This window comes from Oncorhynchus mykiss, chromosome 4 (genome assembly GCF_057628025.1).
Source record: "Oncorhynchus mykiss isolate SJ-2025 chromosome 4, ASM5762802v1, whole genome shotgun sequence".
Classification (NCBI taxonomy): domain Eukaryota; kingdom Metazoa; phylum Chordata; class Actinopteri; order Salmoniformes; family Salmonidae; genus Oncorhynchus; species Oncorhynchus mykiss.
The window spans coordinates 19,846,131-19,871,047 of NC_143025.1; the positions used below are offsets into that span (position 1 = coordinate 19,846,131).

Sequence of the window (24,917 nt, forward strand, 5' to 3'; positions counted from 1 at the left end):
TCACCCCTACTTCCGTGGCTATGCTGAAGTTCGTTTTTTTTCTTCCTTTAATTTGTATGGCTACCACATAGAATCGTGTATTTTTTATGTTTATTTTTTTTCTTCTATTTAAGCAATTACTCAGACGATATGGGATTAGTGGTCTGTGCTGAATGTTTCAATGATAAATCGGCTGATTTTTAAAGGGATAATCAGTTGGGACTCGTGGGTTGACATCCTCCCCTTTAATCGCGTGGTTTCTCTCGTAGGTTTTGCTCTCACTTGCGATCAGTCGTTTCCTTCTATCGGAACTCTACTGTGCTTCTCCACGCTCGCACCTGAGCTGACTGTAGTTGTTTTACTTTCTCTATTTACAGTAACGGACAAAAGCTATCAAAATAGGAAGACCTTCCACGTTTGCCTTTATTACGATCAAAATGAAGAAACGTGGAATAAAGCGCTCGAATACTGAGTGGTAGAAGAAGCCAAGGACCGAAGGTTTGTACCTCAGCGCAATGCACTGTCAGTAGAAAAGCAGGAATTTTGTGAAACGCTTGTTTTAAAAGCTGCAGAATTTACATGGAAGTAAAAATATAGATTGCAGTGTATAAATTGTAGTTTGTTTCAATTTTATCGTTGTTGATGGTCAAGTAATGCACAGATCACAGGACTAAAACGAAAGGAAACTATGATTACAGTGGAAGGTTTTGACCTAGATGTTTTTAGCCTATAATAAACTTTGATTAGGTATAATTGCCTTCAATGTGTGTTAAGGCGTTACCTGTATTATTGATTTCATGATAGTGGTAATGCAGTAGGCTAATACAGTCGTATTTTGTTGTAAAATATAATTGTGATGTAACATTAGTTATTTCATTTGGTGATGATTGCCTGCTGTTTTGAAGGAGGTTTATTTTTATGATATATTACTGACAGTATCAGTGAAGTAAATCAGACTTTCTTACCTGGGCTTTAAATGTAATTGCTCTTCTCGGGCAAAGTCCAGCTTTATTGTTTCTCTGAGCTGACATTTATAGTAAATAAAGTCCAGCTTTTTCTTTCTTTCTTTCTTTACGCTGTTGCACAGTGGCCCCTGGACCAATGGATAAGTGTCCACGTGTGCAGTGATAGGATTATCATATAATTTAAGGCTATCCTAGTAGTCCTGCATTATAAATGGGAGAAGTGATGTTAGCGTTTTACATAACTTCAGGACAGACCATGTCAATCCACTGTCTGTTGTCTATTTAGTCTGAGGTCTAGAATCAGTTCACCCAAGGGCATGTAAGTAGTTTAACCTGAATCATCATATTTTTCCCCAACAGCAACCTGTCTTTAAACCCATCAAGTGTCTGCGGGAGCAGAGGTCAAATGGCAAAGTGGCTCAAAGACTATCTGAGTTTTGGGAGCAGGAGGATGCCTCCTCAACCACCCAAACCAGACTACACAGAGAGTGAGATTCTGAAAGCCTATCGGGCTCAGAAGAACCTAGACTTTGAGGACCCGTACGAGAACTCTGAGAACCGGGACAGAAACGACTCTGGGTCATCAGACTCTTCCCTTGCTGCCTTTGGTTCTCCTCTGAAGTCCGCCAGCCTGGATATGAAGGTTGTATCTCCCAAACACCGCCTCATCAAGGTGGACTCACAGGAGCTGGGGCGAACTAAGATTTTACTGAGTGCCCTCTCCTTAGAGGAACAAGAGCCTGTAAGTAATTTATCCTGTTCTACATTAACATTCATTACCATTACAAAGACCCCTCCACTTATTGATTAAACCCATAAGCCAGTGACTGGTAATGTGAGTCAGAAGTATGCAATGTTTCAATACATCACGCCATATTTGAAGTGGCCCATAACATGGCTGGCCTAGATGGCAAATGGAAGGAAGTGTTATTGATGGGCTGGATGGCTCATTGAGTGGGGCGTCACAGTCCCCTGAGTTTATGTCCAGCCATAAATAATAAATGGCGTTTGGTTTAGCAAGCTGAGAGAGACCCCCATGTGAACACATGGTGAAGGAAGCCATGCAGGCGCTTGGCTATTGGACGGTATGCTGCCACACTTGTGTTGCCATCAGGCCCACAGTCCCACCCTGGATGAGTACAGTATGTGTTGGCAGGAGAACACACAGGCACAGCTGCAAGGGTCAGGGATGCTCAGGATTTCATAGAGAGATAGAAAGGGAGAGTGAAAGTTTGCCTATGTAGAAAGGCAGCGAATGCACATTTTAATTCAGTTTAAAAAAATCAGCTCACACATCATGACTAAGATAATGATTTATCATTTGAAAAGCCACAAGTGCACAGCTCCTAACAGTACATTGAAGGACTGAGGGAAAGTAGAGTCGATACAGACTCTGTATGCGTGCTCTGGCTGCTCTCATTAATGTCTCAGTGTAGAATTCTGGTGTGTGAGAACATCTATACCCTCATTAACATTTCAGATTCATTCCTGGTCGTTCGATAATCTGTTACTGAATCAACAAGGGAACGTATATAGTTTGTGTCTGCGTGTCTAACAGGGGTTTGTTGACTGACTTGGTTGTCTGATTGTGTGTGACCATATGGCTGCCTTTGTAGTTGTCAGTGTGCCAGCTGACTACTATTCCTTCCTGTGTGCAGCATGTATGGGCTATTCCACACCAGGACAGCCTGAATTGTTTTGTTGTTATCAAATCAACATTTATTTGTCACATGTGCCGAATACAACAAGTGTAGACCTTACCGTGAAATGCTTACTGACAAGCCCTTAACCAACAGTGAGTGCAGTTCAAGAAGGGTTAAGAAAATATTTACTAAATAAACCAAAGTAACACAATAACATAACATTAACGTGGCTATATACATGGGGTACCGGTACCGAGTCGGTGTGCGGGGGTACAGGTTAGAGGTCATACATGTAGGTAGGGGTGAATTGACTATGCATAGATAATAAACAGTGAGTAGCAGCAGTGCACAAAACAAATGGAGGGAGGAGGTCAATGTCAGATTGTTCTGGCAATTTTCACATAGAAGCTTCAATGGGAGATACCCAAAATATTTTCTGCCTTTCCTGGCATGGAATCGTCCTATGGAGGAACAAATGCTCTCCTCAAATAAACCCCCTCTGTATTCTCTATCTCTGTCACACAAAATAACAATTCTATCAGTTTCTGACATACTCATTCCATGTTGCTTTCAGATGTCAACTAATTCATTTTATAGAAAAATTGGCAACATGTAGAAAAATTGGAAGTCTATTTTTGGACAATGAAAATATTTTTGAATTCTGGTGTCAGTGGTCTGTAGTTGAGACTGAATGAATGGTGTAGTGCACTGTGTCTTTATGTGTGTGTCTCTGTATCCCAGGTAGTTCCATCAGCCCCAGCAGTAGGGGACACAGATTACTCTGATCCGTTTGATGCTCACCCAAACCCCTGGCCAGAGCCTGATCTGGGACACGTTCCCTGTGAGAACAACGGCTACATGGAGCCTTACGAGGCCCAACGTGTCATCACAGGCGAGTCTCAGGGTTTTGGATGTATTTACGTCATTTTTTAGAACATTGTTATACATACTATAGACCACACGACAGGTAGGCTGATAACAGGTAGGTCACACATAATTAAAAAGTATATATTATGTAATTACGTTCCTATTGTACATCCCTAGCTCATTGCCAGATCTGTTTGTGCTTTAGCCAACTCCTCTGACTTTGGTTGTCGTGCCTTAGATAGAACAGTTGGCTAGAGCCTAGAGTACAAACAGATCTGCTGACTAGGCTACATCCCCTTCCAGCAGAAACGGTTTTCCCCATCTCAGACAGTTCTTTCAGTCTGACTCACTCAGCTCTCACACAGCCTTTCACCACCCCTTACGAATGTCTCTATCCAACTGCACCCTTTCCCTCTCGCTATTCTTCCATCCTTCAGATCTATCGTTTCTCATTTGGCTTTTCTGTAGTAACATCTCTTATTCCCCGACCACTGTCTGTCAGGCTTGTGTAGCGAAGCGTCTCTCCAATCAGAGTGGTGGTTTCTCCCCTTGCTGCCCTCGGGGGAGTCTGGGTAGCTTTTTAGTCCATCTGAGAGTTAGTGAGTATGTATTTGACTGTTGTCTTTGCTGGCTTCATTCAGGTCATAAGTAGTTCATAGTCACAGGGTTAGGACGAAAGGGCTTCTAGTCTTTCAGTTTGTTAGATACACAATGGAGTCTGAGCCAGTCAACCAAGGACTGAGTCGGTGTGGTGTGGTGTCTGTGGCCGCTCATTAAAAAACATGGTGGAACAGAGAACCAGGAGTCTGAGACTGAATATCTCTCGGATTCTCGAATAGAATTGCTATTATAATCCCAGAGACGGATTATTACTGACCATAGCCGTAGCACTCGTACTCTTAAACTGATTGAAAATGGCAGATTTGGACATTGATGAATGCCTAAATTGGAACATAGTGGCTATACAGTAACATTAATTCAGAGCTCTGGCACTGCACTTCACATCGCTGAACAGGCGACAAGAAGTTGCCCCATCCCTCTTGCTAATTGAGCAACTTTTGCATGTTTTTTGTTGTCTGAATGAGGGAAATGTTAAGTGTCCAGAGTTTTTTCACATTTTGTAATAAACAAATGTGGCAAAAGAACAGTAAATGTAAAATGCACAAAATCAACATTGTAATTTTTGGATTCAGGTGAACAGTTGCTACCATGGCCATGTATATCCTTTTCATACTTCTTCTGTAAGAAATGTTTCAATTTAGCCCTATCCATATAGGCTAATTTCCACGAGTGTAAAGGGTTAAATTATACAAATATTGGCAGATGTCATCCCAATGTATCTTTGATCTGGTTCTGTCACGTTTTTTAAAGTTTAGTAGAACTCAGTTTCTATTCTCTATCACCCACTGGTCTGCCATCCATCTGCATACCGTAATAGATTCCTCATCCCCCCACCATCATGTTTCCATCCATTTCTCATTTCCAACCCTGCCTGTTTTTATCTCCCTCCCCTAATCTCCTCCATCTCCTCTCGGCGCCCTGACACAGGTACAGCAGTATGCCACGACACTGAGCCTGCCTCTGTCACAGTGACTTAACATCAAGCCAACCCAGCCCTCCTTTCCTCACCTCCTCCTCCCACCTCAGGGTCTGTCCCCAGGGCCTCCTCTGTCGCCATGGAGACAACAGGAGCGCCCAATGGCAGTGTGTCCTCTGAAGGTTAAAGTTAGCCCGTTCTGTTTTTCACCAACCAACCCTCCCATTTAGCTCCAGCACTCTTTCCCTCTTACATAACTGCACCTCCATAGCCAGGCTGGTGGTGGAGACAAAATATCCTTCCACTTTCCTCACACCCAATATGTGATATGCCAGTGTTGAGCTTCTCAGCCCACATCAATGAGACAACCACTGATTGCTGACGCTCATCGATACGCCTGTTGTTTCAGAAGTCTGTCTTCAGATGTTTTGTTATTTCAATAATCTATGACTACATAGCTCAAGGTCACATGTAACTCTCTGAAGGTTGATTTTTATAGAACATGCTACACGCTGAGAAATCTGATGAAAATGCTAATGAGAGTGGCTGTTGTGAGATGCAGTAGCTGGATTGCTGCTGTGACTGTGAAGAGAAGGGACTGCTGTTTGTTCTGCTCCACAGCTGCGGGTCTAGCCCAGGGCTTCGTTAAGCCTCCAGCAGGCTGCACAAAAATAATACAAATACAAATAGTTTCCTTTTAAATAAGGCAAATGTTTGTGTTCTCTCTACCAGAGTTGCAGCGTGGCCCTGGGGCAGCCCTTGCACGGGGCGAGGTGCAGCTCTACGACACCCCCTATGAGGATGAACGCGGGCGGCCGTTGGGGGTGGGGCTGGGGTACGGAGACCTCCTGGAGGAGGGCAGGGAGAGCCGGCTGCCGCAGGATGACGAGCGGCCAGCAGATGAATACGATCAGCCCTGGGAGTGGAAGAAAGACAACATCTCTAAAGCCTTCGCAGGTACAGACTAACTTCAGTCTCCTCAGCAACATGACCACCAATCTCACACTTTTACTATTACACTCACAACCACACTTTTACACTCAATTACCAGTATTTCACTTTTTTGTCTCACCATGCTACACACGTTAAATGACCACTCTCACTCCAGCCACAATGGCCTCCCTTGAATGAATGACCACTCTCACTCCAGCCACAGTGGCCTCCCTTGAATGAATGACCACTCTCACTCCAGCCACAATGCCCCCCCTTGAATGAATGACCACTCTCACTCCAGCCACAATGGCCTCCCTTGAATGAATGACCACTCTCACTCCAGCCACAATGCCCCCCCTTGAATGAATGACCACTCTCACTCCAGCCACAATGGCCTCCCTTGAATGAATGACCACTCTCACTCCAGCCACAATGGCCTCCCTTGAATGAATGACCACTCTCACTCCAGCCACAATGCCCTCCTTTGAATGAATGACCACTCTCACTCCAGCCACAATGCCCTCCTTTGAATGAATGACCACTCTCACTCCATTGCACACACATGTTGAATGATCCCACTCAGGACTACTTGCCTATTGAAGACGAGGCTTTTTCAATTTTATTTTAGAAAATATATTTTGGGGTATTTTCATGTTTTATTGCCAGATACAGGTTAGACACGTAGAGGGGGAGACTGATGAGAGGGATAAAGCTAAGAAAGTGAGTGGCGGAACGGGGGATCAAACTGCTGTCCTCCAATGGGGCGGCAGGTAGCCTAGTGGTTAGAGCGTTGGGCCAGTAACCGAAAGGATGCTGGATCAAATCCCGGGGCTGACAAGGTAAAAATCTGTCGTTCTGAGCAAGGCACTGTTCCCCGGGCGCCAAAGACGTGGATGTCGATTATGGCAGCCTCCCCCGCACCACACTGATTCAGAGGGGTTGGGTTAAATGCAGAAGACACATTTCAGTTGAATGCATTCAGTTGTACAACTGACTAGGTATCCCCCCTTCCCACTACCACTATACTACCCCCGGCACACAATGAGTTGTCTGTGTCAGAGAGACCTACATCTTAACAATACAAGGTACAAAGTGTTTTTATGTTGTGAAGCCCTGTCTCTATCTGGTGTGTATGAGAGTGACAGATGGCGGTGGGCAGTAGATCAGTGTACGATACGGCAGAGCCTACTTAAATGAGCTGCATCTCAGAGTCCGGAGGTCAAGGTGGCAGGAGACTAAATCAACACGCTCGCTTTCACTCCCCTTTATTTCATGCTCTCCTTCTCCTCCCCCTCTCTTCTCAGTTAATTACATGCTCACGTTTGCATGACTGATCCAGTGCTAATAAGCCGGTGGTCAGCAGAACTGCTACAGCAGCCCACCACACACACACACACACACACACACATCACATCACATTAGCTCCCAGGCAAAGAAACACTGTAATTCTAGCGTTGACGGAAAGGATTATGTTGGTCGGGTGAGTGACCCTCTCAGAAGATTTGAAGGGCTAGAACCCAGAACTGTCTGCCAAATATGCACTCTTGGACAGGATCTATTACAACACCAATTAGAAAAAGGTAGCAGATGTGGGTAAAAACCTCCGCTCCTGATTTTCTGGCACCTGTTTTTCTACCTACAGTCAGTCAGCTACGTGTCGCCCGGCCTGTGTGAACAGATTGGGGTGAAAAACAGAAGCACTAATGTATTTCCATTCTTACATTTAATCCATATTCCCAGTCGGGGGGGGGGGGGGGGGTACCAAGGTGGTTATGGCAGATTTGATGTGAGCTCAGTGGATGTTTGTGGAACCCTTGGGGGGGGGGGGGGGGGGCGGCATTGTGACAGGGTGCAATCAGTCACCTGCTGAAAACCTCTCATTTACAGGGCTGTCCCTGCTGTCCTCTCTCCCTACTGAGGTGACACACACAGGCAGCCTGATAACGTAGGGGGATGGGTGGGCATCACGATCTGCCAACAGTGCCTCAGCACTCACCCCACCCCCCTCCCCACACACACTACTGTCAGTAGGCCTGATTATCACCAGTCACCTCAGTCGGGTGAGAACAGGATGCTCCTAATTAAATATATATTTAGAGAGGGCTTTTTGCATAGTTGCACAATTACGATAATCAGGAAGTTAAATGTTGTGCATATCCTCTTGCCAGTGGGACTTACAGTATTTACTGTGGAGTCCAGTCCAGCTCAGGCGGTTGAGATCAATGTTAGTGTGAGTTGGTAGTCAATTGCGTTACACCAGTAGTGAGAGAGCCCGCGGCTAACAGTCCAGTAAGTTTTAATTAGTATACCGCAAAGCTGTCACAAGCACCTAGCTACCCCCTCATCCAGCCACCATTAATTTATGGGAGTCATCGAACATTCAACAGTGAGGGAGGGATAAATAGCCCTGCAGCCATGCAACACCAATTAGTGAGCTAATGAAATGGACAGATTCATTACTCCACACAAAATACCCTGTCTAATGAGTAAATGAGTGGTGTTAGGTTCACGGTGTCTTTGATTTATGTGCTGTTCGTATCTGATCTCTATCTGGTCTCCCTCCACGCGTAAGGCCTTAAAGCTAGACTCAGCGAAATGACGTTGCCATGAGCATCACCGGAGATATTGAGATGAGTGAGATGCAAGACTTCACTCTCTCACAGTCACACACAGTATCTGCACATGTGCACGGGTTCGCTTCACGTTGTTAGTGCGTAGTAGCCAAGGTACCAAAACAGCAGAGAAGTTGAGCCTCACGCTTTAACGCTCTTAGTTGTTGCGGAAATTGATACACTATGTTGTTTACTTTCTGCAACTACATCATATCGCAGAGTATACCTTTGCACCATCTTCACACCATCTTTTGCAGATATGGAATATTAGATCGGTTTATACTGAAAGTCTACAAAGACACGTGCGTGTTTCCTTGACTGTGTGTGAAGCTGCAAGAATGAGATTTCCATCACTGTGGCCAGTGTGTCCCTGGTCTGTTAGCTCACTCTAAGCAGGCCCTGGGGGTCCCGACTGGCTTCTCCATCAATTTACAGGATGTGTCGTGAAGATGCTCTCCCATCCATCCCTGGCTCTCTCTCCCTCCTTCACTCCCTCGCTCGATGTGAAGCGTTACTGACGTTAATGAAAAGACATGTCCTCCGCGATCCCGGCTCGCTCCCTCAAGTGAGCTGGATGGGAGGCAGAGCGAGAGGGGAGGAGGGGAGGAGAGAATCAGTGAATGGAGAGATAATGTCCCACTTAGAGGGGAGAATGAGTGGGGGGGAGAGGGAGGTGGAGAGAGTGGGGTGCGGGAAGGCACCAGAATATACAATCCCTAGAAAAATGGAGAGAGCGGAGAAAGAGGAAAAGGAGGAATAGAAAGTCTTGACTTGAAATACAACATAACACACAAAGCAGCACCTATTTTTGCAGTTCTGTCCATGAATTCCAAATGCCATGCATATTCATCTTGTATATGCCTCAGTGTGAATTCATGGCTTGTGAATCCATGCATGTTTCACACTCATGTAGGGTGTTAATTGGCTGTCATTAGTAGAGAGCAGTTGTGCCCAGCAGAAGGCCTTTGTTGGCACAGAGAACATGGGGAGCTGGGCATGTTACAAAGCTGATGTCTTCATAATTGTGTTTAATGAAGAGATACGGCAGGATTTATCCAATGCTTATGTCGCTTGATTCCAGGATATTTATTTATGATCATGCTAAATAAAAAGGCTTTTTATATTTACTCAGCTTTTTAGCTTGTTGTGGCATTTTCTTCCAGACTGAAAGAGTAAAATGGATTGAAAAATGTGTTTTGTTAAGATACTAAAATGCCTTTTTCATGGTTCAATCCACTCAAACTGTTTGCATGTGGAATGATTACTATGATTGTGATTCAGCCAAGCCATTAATTAGTGAGTTGCTTTCACCTGTTGCCAACCACACCAATGGACCCACTTCAGTATGAGGTTTTCTGGCTGCATTCATGCAGGCAGCTCAATTCTGATACTTTTTGACCAATCACATCAGATCTTTTCCTGAGACGAGCTGATTGGTCAAAAGACTAATTAGTGTGTCTAAATGCAGCCGCTTTTATGTATGCTTAGTGCCCTGTTCAGGTTTTTGTACTATAATCCTGAATATTCTATTGTCGTGAAATCTCAATCTGCCTGCTAGTCCTCTCTCAGAACATTATGTTGTCACAGTGTCTTATATCACAAGAAAGACCTTTGAGCAAATGGGCTCCCCAGCCTGTGTGACAGAGCCACCAGTTCCCATTAGTAGTAAATGGTGCCCAGATGTGCCTTCTGTTTGAGTGACCTCTCTGTGTGTGTGTGTGTGTGTGTGTGTGTGACCAGCAGAGGGTCACGTCCTGCCCTTTGTCACGGTGATGAGTGCTGACATCGTCAGGAGGAGGTAAAAGTGATGTCATGAGGGCGTTACAAATGGTTCATTCAGGTTTGATGTTACACTGCAGACAGGTCACACTGAAACACAGATGGACCAAACAGCTTCCCCAGAAATTCAAACATTTATACTTGGCACTTGTGTGCTACAAATCGCAGCAACTTTGGAATCACAACTTATGAACAGAATGCACACATGCTCTCATACTAGTACAACTGGTTCATAAGCACGTGGTGGTATTATACTTTACTGCACTGAATGTCCTTTGTGTTGAATGCTGTCTGGTACTCCCCCCAAACAGGGCAGGAATTCTGTTGGAATTTTCCCATTAACCATGACACACAAAGCTTAACTCTGTCCTCTTAAAAAAATATAATTACAAAAATTTCCACACACTCTGAAGTGTGATTCTCTTCACCGAGTTCACTCCCCTCATCCTTACATTCTAACCCTCCCTCATTTTTGTTTGCTCTGAGCCTGTGTTTCTTTACCCCACACTCTCCCCTCAGTCCTTTTTTCTCTGTTTGGAGCGAGAGAGAGGTGGGGATGGGAGGCAGCCAGGAGATGAAGTGTGGTTGGGGGGAGGTGAGGGGGGGGGGGGCAGTGGGTGGAGGTCACACTTTAATCATGGCTTCTGCGGGGGGGGGGGGGGGGGGGGGGTGCTCTCCAGATGGGGCCATTGTACTGCACCATGCATCAATAATTCACAGAGAGCCAGAGAAAGTGGCGGAGTGTGTCTGCCTGCTCAATAATTAAGCAGAGGGAGGGAGGGATGAGGGAGAGCGGGATGTATGTACAGCAGCAATGGGGTCTCTCTCCTAATGTCCCGTTCAGCTGCCCTTTGATGTCACACACCCAGGGGGTCTTTGGTTTTGTCAGATCATTAAGATGTCAGCCCCCTTTCCCCTTCATTTGTTTTGTAATCCTGTTTCACTGTGTGTGTGGTGTGTAGCACAGGCATGGAGGATTCTGTGTGAGCTTGTGTGTGTGATTCTGCCATTGAGGCTGCAGTCATGTGTTGCGTGGTTACTTGCCACGGTTTGTAATTGGGCTAATTTGGTCAGCCCCTGCCTCACTGTGCGCCCTGTCCCTGACACACAGTCCACCTCATTGTCAACCGGACATGCCGCATCTACTACGCTCCCTTCCGTTCTCTTCACTCCTTTTTTTTAAATTATTTTTTTTATACTTATTTTCACCAAGACTTTCACATTCTCTATATTATTGTCCTTTCACACCCTTCTCCATATATATATAATCTTCCTCTCTGCCTGGCTGCCTGTAGAGATGTCAGAACTGGCTGAGCTTCCCTGGCCCCCTCCAGTGGGGCAGCAGCTGGAGGAGGAGCTCCCAACCCCCCTCAGAGAGCAAGGTGACCTCTCAACCTCTCATCCAGGACAACAAGACTTCCCCCAACCCCCTCCCTGACCCCCTATGACCCCCCCCCCAGCCTGAACCCCCAGTGTCCTGCATCTGCCCTGCCTGCTTTCTGTATGATGTTAACACACATCACTGGGTCAAGTGACCTAAGAACCCACCACTAGGTTTGGCAACACGTAGGCTAATGTAGATGCTGGTGGTAACACACAGCGATTGGTCTCATAAAGCATTTGGGTCATGATGAGCTTTTGCCAGTTGCCACACATTGCGCTCTCGCTCTCTCCCTCTACACAGCACTGCAGCCCCTCGGGGCTCGCTCCCCACCACTACCCATAAGCTCCCTGTGCTATATGGCCCTCTCATGCCTTGTCGCATTAGGTCACCCTGGAGCATCTCCCAGTCCCAGCCAGTCACTGGATGATGATAAAGTTGCACCCAGTCAGATCTGTACTACCAGCTCTCTTCTCCTTTGTGGACCCCTCCAGTAGAAACACTGTCTGTCCTCTATCCTATGGCATGCCGAACCCTTTGCCCTCTGCACCAACAACCGCATCTCTATTTTTACCAGGCCTGACTCACTCTCATTCTTTCTTGCTCCTCCCCCTCTCTTTTAATATTTATCCTCCCCCTCTGTCTCTGTACAGTACAGTTTGATGGTGCCGAGTGGGACCGGTCCTCGTCCCCCACGGAGCGCCTTCGTCCTCCCAGGTCCAGTCCCCTGGCAGGAGGGGGTATGAAGTTCCGGATGCCCTGCTCTGACCCCCACAACATGATGGGGGAGAGAGTAGACCCCACCCTGCCCCTGGAGAAACAAGTGTACGTACTGTACTCTTCTTTTGTAATGACAATTGATTGTGTACTTTGCTATCTCTGGTTTGGGTTTTATTTCTCTGTGTATACAGTAAAACTGAATACATGACAGTAGAATGTAAAATATGGTTGTTTTGTTTTATACATATCATTAGAATAAAGTGTGTTTCTCCATATATGAATGAACAGGTCTACTAATCAATCACGTGTACACAATGCCGTAGGCATAAAGTGAGCACAGTGTGAGTGGGTAGTCCATTACTCTTCCTGGTGGTCTCTTAAGGGTTGTTACAGGATCCACTAGAGAGCCCCACTCATCTCTGGGTTTGAGTGAGCATGGTCTGGTCTCCGTGTGACCCCCTGCGCCATCTGCCCTTAGTTAGTAAACCGTGACGAATGGAGATAATGATTGTTTAAAGTGAGAAGGAACAGATTGTTAAAACACATTTGATGACAGAGCAAACGCATTCCAGCAATGGTGACAATAAAATATTTGCACATCACTTTATTAACACATCTGTGTAGCCTGCATCATGAGAATAATATCCCGTAATTTGCCCTTCACTTCCATTAGTATTTCACAATGCACTGAGCTGCTGGTCTCCTTCCATCCTTTCCATTCGTTTTTTTTCAAGTGCTAACAAGCATCGGTCAATACTGAAGGCACTTTTTCAAAACTCTTCACACAGTCTGCATTACCAACATGCATCTTGGCCAAACAGTTGATCTCACCTCCAAAACTCACTCAAACCACCAAAACACTTCATACATGTCTCCAAATAAGCTTGTTGGACCATAACACTGGCAACAGTTCTCACTCAGAAAGCATACATTGTCACTCATAACACACTGACCTAAAAAACACTAACAACAGGGAGCATTACATAAATGATTAACTTTTCTCTTTGAAGTTTGAATGATTTTTCACATAAATCAGTATTTCATTATAGAATAAGAGTGACACCTTTTCACTTTATTGACTTTACTACAGTTTATGTAACAAGAATGGATCAGAAATGCAGCAATTTGCTTCAATAGACTTTCTTTTTTCGATTTCTTTGCATATACTAGTTTACTTGTGAAAAATAAAAAGTTGAAACAAAAAACAAATTCCAGGGCTGCAAAAATAATTACAAACAAAGAACATGTATAATCACTCATACTGTACATTACTGTGAGGGGTCTAGTTCTCATCAACATGTATAGTATAATCACTCATACTGTACATTACTGTGAGGGGTCTAGTTCTCATCAACATGTATAGTATAATCACTCATACTGTACATTACTGTGAGGGGTCTAGTTCTCATCAACATGTATAGTATAATCACTCATACTGTACATTACTGTGAGGGGTCTAGTTCTCATCAACATGTATAGCATAATCACTCATACTGTACATTACTGTGAGGGGTCTAGTTCTCATCAACATGTATAGTATAATCACTCATACTGTACATTACTGTGAGGGGTCTAGTTCTCATCAACATGTGTTCTAGTTCTCCCTCTCCTGCATTTGGCCACAAGTTCTCATCAACATCACATCTTATGTCTTCTCTGGTGATGCATCTTGGAAAGTATCTTCTAGAATGTCTAATCCAACCCTGGCAGTCTTCAGGAGAAGTGTCTCCACACCCTGTCAGTCTTCAGGAGAAGTGTCTCCACACCCTGCCAGTCTTCAGGAGAAGTGTCTCCACACCCTGTCAGTCTTCAGGAGAAGTGTCTCCACACCCTGCCAGTCTTCAGGAGAAGTGTCTCCACACCCTGGCAGTCTTCAGGAGAAGTGTCTCCACACCCTGGCAGTCTTCAGGAGAAGTGTCTCCACACCCTGGCAGTCTTCAGGAGAATTGTCTCCACACCCCGCATTCATGGCATCCAGTAAGGACATCTGGTCATGTGGATGGTGGTCATAAAACTTCCACCTCCACGCAGAGAAAAACTCCTCTATGGGGTTTAGGAAGGGGGAGTATGGAGGCAGGAATAGTACTGACATCCTGGGATGTGCAGCAAACCAGTCGGTGACTGCAACAGAGTGGTGGAATGCCACATTATCCCACACGACAACGAAGGTAGGGGAGTTTCTTGCCCCTCTCTCCTCCGCTGGCACAAGTCGACTATACAGTTCATCAAGAAAATAAATGAGCCTCTGTATTGTAGGGGCCAATGAGTGGTTTGTGTAACAGCAAACCATAATTGGACAGTGCTGCACACATTGTGATGTTAGCTCCTCTCTGGCCTGGGAAATCCACGGTTGCTCTCTATCCTGGGACATCCACGGTTGCTCTCTGTCCAATCACATTTCTTCCCCTGCAGCGTGTTTTTGCCAGGTTGAATCCAGCTTCATCCACAAAGATGAATGTACTTGCAGTTTGCCTGGATTCCATCTCCATTACTCTCTAAAATACAGTAAATCCACAGTTTTACAGTACTTTACATAATGCAGAGCTGTGTATGTACCCTGTTTGGTTATTGAACAGACATCTTACCTGGACATATTGATACCAGAGTTCTTTCACACGTTCACCGTTTCTCTCAAAGTATACAGTGTAAAACTGCTTCATCCTTATCTTATGTTTCTCTAGGACTCTGGCAACTCTCATTGTGCTGACCGTATTCACATTCCCAAAAGTGAAATTGTCTGCCAGCACTCTGTCCCAAATTTCCCACAGTTTTATTGCATTGTTGCCAATTGCCATGTCAACAATGGCAATTTCCTGCGCATCTGATAATATTCTGCCTCTCCCTCCTGTGGGAGGCAACCTTTTGGATCCTACTGATAAACACAAAACAATCAATATATTTCAAAATGTCAGTACAAAATGTGAACGTATTGTAATATGTAGTTCAATTATCATTGAAGGATGCACATCTCACCTGTCGTTTTGCCGGAAAATGTGTACTATTGATGCAACTGTTGAATGCTGCAGATTTGGTTGCACCCTTAAACTGGCCTCTCACAAAGAGATACCGTGGTTTACAACATGGTCAATAATTGTGGCCCTTATCTCATCAGAGACCACCGCTATTGGTCTTCCTCTCCTTTCTCCTCCATGCATTCTCCCTGCCACTCTTCTTTCCCCACCAACCTGTCTTCCTTGATCCATGTTTCCAAACTAAATCATTCTAAAGCCGTCCTCTTTTGTCTGTTAGGTAATGAGACTAAAGACAGGACACTTGGGTAGGCTTTCAGCTGTGTTTGGAATTATAAAATATTCTGCTGAGATTTCCTGTATGTTTCAATCTGGTTACTGCAGAAATGCACTACATTTGCCATAATTCTGTTTTGAACAGGTATATAGCAGTTTTGGAAACTGTGCGTTAGCATTTGAAAACATGTGCTGCAAATATATAGTTTTGCAGGTGGTGGAGTATGAATGAGAAAATAGTTCATGGATTTCGGAGAATGTGGTCATTGAATGCATTTTGTGTGAAAGCAATGAAAAATGATTCACAGTTTGGTCCACATACACAACTGTTTCGCTGACTGTGGGAAGAGTTTTGACAATGTGACTTCAGTTTTGACCAATGCATGTAAGCAATTGAAAAAAACGAATGTCCCTGTGGTATGTTTGTCAGGTGGTACCACGGGGCCCTATCACGTTCAGAGGCGGAGTCTCTTCTGACCCTGTGTAAGGAGTGTAGCTACCTGGTGAGGAACAGCCAGACCAGCCGCAACGACTACTCCCTCTCACTACGGTATGACGCTCAACATAATCACACCATTGATGTTTACATTTCAACGGCAACATCAAATCACTGCTAATGCACTTAAATACAGATTGATATGAGTCACATGGTGCAACAAGTACAGTAGGTTAGACTATTTATTGAATCATCCTCAGATGGACTACTGTAGTAATCTGTTGAATGTTTTTCTGCTGTGTGTTCAGGATACTTGCTGCCATCTCCACTGATCTTTTATCTCACTGTATGTAGGCCTCAATCTGTCTCTCTTCCTCTCCTCCTTCCCCTACTCCTCTCTCTTCTCCTCCCTCACATCCACCGAAGATCATTGACACACTGATTTTACTCTCAATACTCTTTCAAGCTGCATACTGCATATCTGGACAAATCTCTTCTCTCTAATTACTAGCTTGATCCATAACCTTTTTTCCATCACTGTCCCCCTGTCCTCCCTCCCTTCCTCTGTCCCTCCCCACGGTCCTTCTTCTCTCTCTCTCTCTATCTATCTATGAGAGGTAATCAGGCAGGGAGAGCACACTCCAGCTCTCACATCAGCCACTCTCACATCAGCCGCTCTCACTTCAGTAATGAATATGAATCACCTTCGGTGGGCCACACACAGGTGCACGTGAGTGAGTGGACACGTACACTCACACTCTCTCACACACAGATGTTAACAGTGGAAACGCACAGGATGGCATTGTGTGAAGCGACAAAGCGACAGTATGTGGTCTCACAATAGGAGGTACCAGGGGTCTATGAAAAGAAGTGGTTTGATCTTTTCTCTGAATGGTTGTGAGGGAGACAGAGGTAGTTAAAGGGAGATAACCAGTAGAGCAGGGTTCCTCAACTGGTGCCCCCCACTCCCGCCATTTTTGGAATCTGTTCCCTAGTATTTGCACACGTAATAGAGAGACACGTGATTGTATACAAACCTAAGCAAAGTTTGAAATTGTGTTTTAGTCAAATAAATATGTTTGGGTTTCTTGTGGTCAATTTGCAGTCTACAAATGATTTCTAATTATGTTCCAGCCACCCGACCCTTCGCTCCAAAAATTGTCCCACTGTTGAATCTAGTTGATGATACCTGGTGCAGAGAGTAAGTCGGCTTGGAAACAGACTGACAGACAGCCCAGCGTCACACCAATATGAATATAGATCAGACAAACCATGTCTCTTCAAGAGAGATTTTACTCAGTGACCTGTGGCTATTTAATAAAAAACATACCTTTCATTCCTTGATGTGCACTAAAGTACATTAAGGTTGAACCAAAAGATTACATGCAACAAATATTAAATGAAAAAATAAATCATTATGTGAAATTGAATGAAACAATGTTTGTTGATGCTAATATGATGTACAATATTCCATTATGTTTCTATATGATAACAATAGCGTAATATATTTAATATGCCATATACAATTTTTTAAGTTTCACTAATTAATTCTAATTAACTGAATCATTATGACACACCACTCACTATTGTCATTGGTTGCACTAATTGCACTATTTGTCTACATAACCTGGTTCAAGTATTCATGACATTACCCTGAGGAAGGCACAGTGATGCCGAAACGTTGGTAAATACCCATTAAATTGCTGGAGTGTGCAGCTTTCTTTATTTTGATAGTTTACACTAAAGTACACACACAAAATAGCGCTAGCAGTTTAGCGATGCTGGTTCTGTTGTTGTTGTGAAGAACAACAGACTTCCCTGGTCTTTAATGTTGATTTTGCTAACTGTAATAATGACTAAATGTAGCTCCCCAATTAGAGCCCTTGTCTTTCCCTCTGCTTCTGTAATTAGACATCCATCATGATGGGCTGGTTGCTCTTAAAGGGGAGGTGCAGCTCTGCTCTACTGCTAGTACTGTATCGCTTCCCCCTCCCCCCCCCTCTCCGTCATACCCTTCATCTTCTTTGTCTTTCTTTTTTGTCTTTTCTCTCACATGCCATTACATCACTCATTTATACTGTATCACTCCCCCATTCCCTCTCTGCTTTCTAGTCATACATTATGATATGGTGTTAAATCTTGGTGAGAAATACCTCATAAAATGCCAGAAATATGTAGGCTGTATTTCAGCCCTGTCCCTTCCACTGTGTCATTATGTGATATGATGTGGTCCATGATTCTTCCGTGCTCTGCCTGCGCTGTCTTCTCTCTCAGGAGCTGCCAAGGCTTCATGCACATGAAGTTCAGCCAGTGTAAGGATGGGAAGTACGTCCTTGGGCAGAACAGCCTGCCATTCGACACCATCCCAGAGGTCATCCACTTCTACACCACACACAAGCTACCAATCAGAGGAGCTGAACACTTGTCTCTGCTCTTCCCCGTGCTCGTACAGACCCTCTGATTGGCAGGGACTCTGTTCCTGGTATCCTGGGTCACATTGTGATTGGACACTGACTTTAGATTGGGTAAATCCCTTCGTTATTCAAGTCAATCAAGCCGCCAGTGCTCTAGTTGGACTGGACTATTTTGTTGAGGATTCAGCATCTGCTGGCTTGTCAGTACAGTACCTTCACGGACCTTCTTGTTTCTATGATGCCAACTCTCTCTGATTTGGGAACATATTCACATAAATGCAATACCTGGACTATACCGGCGCCTTCGGTACCTGGGATGCTATCTGGATTACCTGTTGCAGAATGAGCCTCTCACTGAGCTAGTATTGCTCCACTGGTTGACAGTCAAGGAAAACTTGGTTGTACTCACACAAACACACCTCTGTTTATTTGATACTTTCTGTACTGTTGAGTAAATCCTATCATGTTGACAAATTGGAAGTCAAAGCCGCATCACTGTATGGCTGTTGTAGCAGCAGCTGTAGAGCTGTGTCTAATTGTACTACTGTTTCCATGTGTTTGTCATAATGATCTGTATATCTGGACACCTTCACTGCCTGGTTGCAGTGCTCTGTAGTTGACCAGCACCCTTTTCAGTAGAGAGCCAAAGGTTTAAATGGCCACATAACAATAATGGGTGTTATGTTTTAATGATCATTCTTATTACCTGGATATTCATACTGTAATCAGTATGATTTCTCTGATATATGATTATGGATAGGACATGTTTTCTCATGTACCTGCTCGTGTTCAAACATTTCACCTGTGGTAAAAACAATAAATGGTTTCTTAAAGACCCATGTCTGCTTTGTGTATGATGTGGAAAGATGAGTATCACAGTTTCTGATTCTGTAGATTTGTCCTTGGTGTTATCCAAAGCCATATAGAGAGTTAGGCCAGGTTTTAGAACAGCCGCCATGTTAATGCCCCATACAGAACTTTATTCTTGAAATGTCGTTGGCATTTTGAGAGCACCTCTGAAATGTTCAAAATGAAATGACCCGCTGTAAACAAGCTAAACAGAGCAGCAAATTGAAGACGTTTTTATTGATTAGCATTGGGCATAATGTTTATCCCAGTCTTTACTGTGTTGTAGTGTCAACACATTTCTTAATATTCTTTCACTGAACATCTTCATAGGTTTTGAAAAATATTAGAAATAAACAGCGCAACTCGGAAGCATTAATTATCAACCGCTATGGAGAAGTGGCGCGCTCCAGAACGTTCAACTGCATTGGTCTAACTCCATTTGTACAACGGGTGGGTCTAATCCTGAATACTGATTGTTTAAAAACGCATTCCAGACGGTGTCTATTCAACATGTTACCACCAGCTAAATCTAAGACATTAAAATGCCTATTTACTCTGTTCCTTCTGACTGCGCAATCCATTGTCTCATCAGCCCAGGCAGGGAAATTATAATTTTATTTAACCTTTATTTAACTAGGCAAGTCAGCTAAGAACAAATTCTTATTTTCAATGATGGCCTACCCCGGCCAAACCCGAACCCGGACGACGCTGGGCCAACTGCACAGCACTATGGGACTCCCGAATCACGGCCGGTTGTGATACAGCCTGGAATCGAACCAGGGTCTGTAGTGAGGGTCTGTGCTAGAGGCAGACTGTAGTGAGGGTCTAGAGGCAGACTTTTCTGTTTGATGTCAAAATTCTGACAAATGAGCAGTGTAAAATACAAACATTTAGGAAGTCAGGGAAGGAGCAGGACATAATCAAACGTCAGTGGCTGTTGGCCAATGGTGGTTCTAGTGTTAGATTAGGAAGGATTTTAATTTTTTTCATGAGCATGGCCTTATTTCTATTACAGCATATTGGATGACTATCAATCATATTCCATTCACCCAGTTCAATGTAAAAGCGATAGGTTTAGGCTACTACATGATACTCAAAATTTCCCTATTCCCATCATGAGTTTGCTACCACCTAGCCTATGAATGAAAGTTTATTACGTATGTGCACACAGGTCGAGAGAAAATTGAGGTGACAGGCAGTACCACATTCAATACCACCTTGCACACTTATTTCTGCATCTAGCTGATATAGGGTGTAAATCATTAGTCCAACAGTTGCAAACAAGAGTTTTTATTGGAAAAATTCAGGTGTGTTTATTCCCGTTTTGTTCCGTTTGAGAATTTTTTTTCAACAGAATATGCAGAATGAATACACCCCTGATCACGGGTAAACAGTTCACTTTCATAGCAGCCACATTGTATTCCTTCTCGTATCTAAGCGCTCTCCTCTCACCTTGTCCCTTTGCTTGTGGACTTCAATGCACAACACATCAGCTGAATGTGACCAAGTGAAAAAACCTTTCCAAGCCAAACTATATTAAAACCACTACAGACAGCCTACATCATTGTCACCATAGTAGCTAAAGTAACGTCATAGTCAACATAGCTAATAGAACTAACGCGTTAGTAAACCCACTACAATCATGCAGTAACGTTAGTGTACAGTCAGTAAGCAGTTTAGCACTTACCCCGGTGGCAATACATTTGTAAAACCAAAAGCTTACCTTGACTTGGAAGAGGTCCACTGTTGTGTTGGATAGTCATAGCCAACTAGCTAACATAGCATCCCTCTGTTTGAGCAGAGTGTTTCAGTAGGCAAAACTAGCTAGCTGCATTTGCTAGCTAAGTAAGTGAAACTAAAAGTGGGAAAAATGACTCTCTCCCTCGCCTCTCCTTCATTTTTGAATAAATAAATTTGTTCAAAACTGTTCAACTTTTGTCTTTCTCTCTTTGAGTCAACTACTCACCACATTGTCTGCACTGCAGTGCTAGCTATCTGTAGTTTATGCTTTCAGTACTAGAATAATTATCTGATCCTTTGATTGGGTGGACAACATGTCTGCAAGAGCTCTGATAGGTTGGAGGATGTCCACCTGGAAGTTGTCATAATTACTGTGTAAGTCTATGGAAGGGGGTAAGGACCATGAACTTAGTTTTTGTATTGAAATCAATGTACCAAGAGGAGGACGGAAGCTAGCTGTCCTCCGGCTACACCATGGTGCTACCCTACAGAGTGCTGTTGAGGCTACTGTAGACCGTCATTATAAAAGTGTGTTTCAATCAATTATTTGGTGACGTGATTATATTTAGTATAGTTGTATCTAAAAAAGTATACCTTTTTAAATGTTTTTAAATTTGTATTTTTATGAAATTCATTGAGGATGGTCCTCTCCTTCCTCCTCTGGAGTCTCCACTGACATACACTGAGTATACAAAACATTAGGAACACCTGATCTTTCCATTACATAGATTGACCAGGTGAATTCAGGTGAAAACTATCCCTTATTGACAGAGGTGGGACCAAGTCACTATTATTTGAGTCACAAGCAAGTCACAAGGTCAGAGTCTCAAGTCGAGTCTCAAGAAAAACGGGTCAAGAGTCAAGTCCAAGCCGTGCATTCTAAGAGCAAGTCAAGTGTTGGGAGTTGGAATTGGAAAGCAGCCGCGGTCATCCCCCTCTTCAAAGGGGGATACACTCTAGACCCAAACTGTTACAGACCTACAGTATATCCCAAAAGTGAGTACACCCCTCACATTTTTGTAAATATTTGAGTATATCTTTTCATGTGACAACACTGAAGAAATGACACTTTGCTACAATGTAATGTAGTGAGTGTACAGCTTGTATAAGAGTGTAAATTTGCTGTCCCCTCAAAATAACTCAACACACAGCCATTAATGTCTAAACCGCTGGCAACAAAAGTGAGTACACCCCTAAGTGAAAATGTCCAAATTGGGCCCAAAGTGTCAATATTTTGTGTGGTCACCATCATTTTCCAGCACTGCCTTTAACCCTCTTGGGCATGGAGTTCACCAGAGCTTCACAGGTTGCCAATGGAGTACTCTTCCACTCCTCCATGACGACATCACGGAGCTGGTGGATGTTAGAGACCTTGCACTCCTCCACCTTCCGCTTGAGGATGACCCATAGATGCTGGAGACATGCTTGGCCAGTCCATCACCTTTACCCTCAGCTTCTTTAGCAAGACAGTGGTCGTGTTTGGGGTCGTTATCATGTTGGAATACTGCCCTGAGGCCCAGTCTCTGAAGGGAGGGGATCATGCTCTGCTTCAGTATGTCACAGTATATGTTGGCATTCATGGTTCCCTCAACGAACTGTAGCTTCCCAGTGCCGGCATGCTCATGCAGCCCCAGACCATGACACTCCCACCACCATGCTTGACTGTAGGCAAGACACACTTGTCTTTGTACTCCTCACCTGGTTGCCGCCACACACGCTTGACACCATCTAAACCAAATAAGTTTATTCTGGTCTCATCTGACCACAGGACATGGATCCAGTAATCCATGTCCTTAGTCTGCTTGTCTTCAGCAAACTGTTTGAGGGCTTTCTTGTGCATCATTTTTAGAAGAGGCTTCCTTCTGGTACGACAGCCATGCAGACCAATTTGATGCAGTGTACGGCATATGGTCTGAGCACTGACAGGCTGACCCCCACCCCTTCAACCTCTGCAGCAATGCTGGCAGCACTCATACATCTATTTCCAAAAGACACATGACGCTGAGCACGTGCACTCAACTTCTTTGGTCGACCATTGGGAGGCCTGTTCTGAGTGGAACCTGTCCAGTTAAACCGCTGTATGGTCTTGGCCACCGTGCTGCAACTCAGTTTAAGGTCTTGGCAATCTTCTTATAGCCCAGGCCATCTTTATGTAGAGCAAAAATTATTATTTTCAGATCCTCAGAGAGTTCTTTGCCATGAGGTGCCATGTTGAACTTCCAGTGACCAGTCAGTATGAGGGAGTGTGAGAGCGATGACACCAAATTTAACACACCTGCTCCCCATTCAAACCTGAGACCTTGTAACACTAACGAGTCACATGACACCGGGGAGGGAAAATAGCTAATAGGGCCCAATTTGGAAATTTTCACTTATGGGTGTACTCACTTTTGTTGCCAGGGGTTTAGACATTAATGGCTGTGTGTTGAGTTATTTTGAGGGGACAGCAAATTTACACTGTTATACAAGCTGTACACTCACTACTTTACATTGTAGCAAAGTGTCATTTCTTCAGTGCCACATGAAAAGATATACTCAAATATTTACAAAAATGTGAGGGGTGTACTCAATTTTGTGATATACTGTATATCCATCCTGCGCAGCCTTTCTAAAGTCTTCAAACGCCAAGTGAACAAACAGATCACCGACCATTTCAAATCCCACCGTACTTTCTCCGCTATGCAATCTGGTGTCCGAGCTGGTCACGGGTGTACCTCATCAGCCACGCTCAAGGTCCTAAACGATATCATAACCGCCATCGATAAAAGACAGTACTGTGCAGCCGTCTTCATCGACCTGGCCAAGGCTTTCAACTCTGTCAATCACCGCATTCTTATCGGCAGACTCAACAGCCTTGGTTTCTCTAATGACTGCCTCGCCTGGTTCACTAACTACTTCTCAGATAGAGTTCAGTGTGTCAAGTCGAAGGGCCTGTTGTCCAGACCTCTGGCAGTCTCTAGGGGGTGCCACAGGGTTCAATTCTCAGGCCGACTCTCTTCTCTGTATACATCAATGATGTCGCTCTTGCTGCGGGTGATTTTTTTGATCCACCTCTACGCAGACGACGCCATTCTGTATACATCTGGCTCTTCTTTGGACACTGTGTTAACAAACCTCCAAACGAGCTTCAACGCCATACAACACTCCTTCCGTGGCCTCCAACTGCTCTTAAATGCTAGTAAAACTAAATGCATGCTCTTCAACCGATCGCTGCCCGCAGCCGCCTGTGCGACTAGCATCACTACTCTGGAAGGTTCTGACTTAGAATATGTGGACAACTACAAATACCTAGGTCTCTGGTTAGACTGTAAACTCTCCTTCCAGACTCTTATTAAGCATCTCCAATCCAAAGTTAAATCTAGAATCTGCTTTCTATTTCGCAACAAAGCATCCTTCCCTCATGCTGCCAAACATACCCTCGTAAAACTGACTATCCTACTGATCCTTGATTTCGGCAATGTCATTTACAAAATAGCCTCCAACACTACTCAACAAATTGGATGTAGTCTATCACAGTGCCATCCGTTTTGTCAACAAAGCCCCACATACTACCCACCATTGCGACCTGAAAGCTCGTTGGCTGGTCCTCACTACATATTTGTTGCCAAACTCACTGGCTCCAGGTCATCTATAAGTATTTGCTAGGTAAAGCTCCGCCTTATCTCAGCTCACTGGTCACCATAGCAACACCCACCCGTAGCACACGCTCCAACAGGTATATTTCACTGGTCATCCCCAAAGCCTTTCCTCTCCCTCTCTCCCCCTCGCCTCCCCCTCCTCACCTGCCTCTCACCCCTGCTGCCAATGGCTGGGGAAG

General features: G+C 44.3%; 1 protein-coding gene across 2 annotated transcripts; it reads left to right on the forward strand.

Annotated features, from left to right (window-relative positions):
* Positions 1-19,344, forward strand: LOC110521459 (SH2 domain-containing adapter protein F). 2 transcript variants are annotated; one of them, XM_021599016.3, is made up of 7 exons: positions 1-477; positions 1,305-1,686; positions 3,329-3,479; positions 5,724-5,948; positions 12,350-12,521; positions 16,092-16,211; positions 18,372-19,344. In XM_021599016.3, exons 2-7 carry the CDS (start codon positions 1,351-1,353, stop codon positions 18,556-18,558), a joined length of 1,191 nt encoding a protein of 396 aa, XP_021454691.1. In that variant the 5' UTR covers positions 1-477; positions 1,305-1,350; the 3' UTR covers positions 18,559-19,344. The 2 variants fall into 2 exon arrangements, with proteins under 2 accessions (XP_021454691.1, XP_090087500.1); XM_090231374.1 differs by lacking the exon at positions 1-477 and adding an exon at positions 11,611-11,697 and having other exon boundaries at positions 1,309-1,686.
* Positions 19,345-24,917: the final 5,573 nt, after the last annotated feature.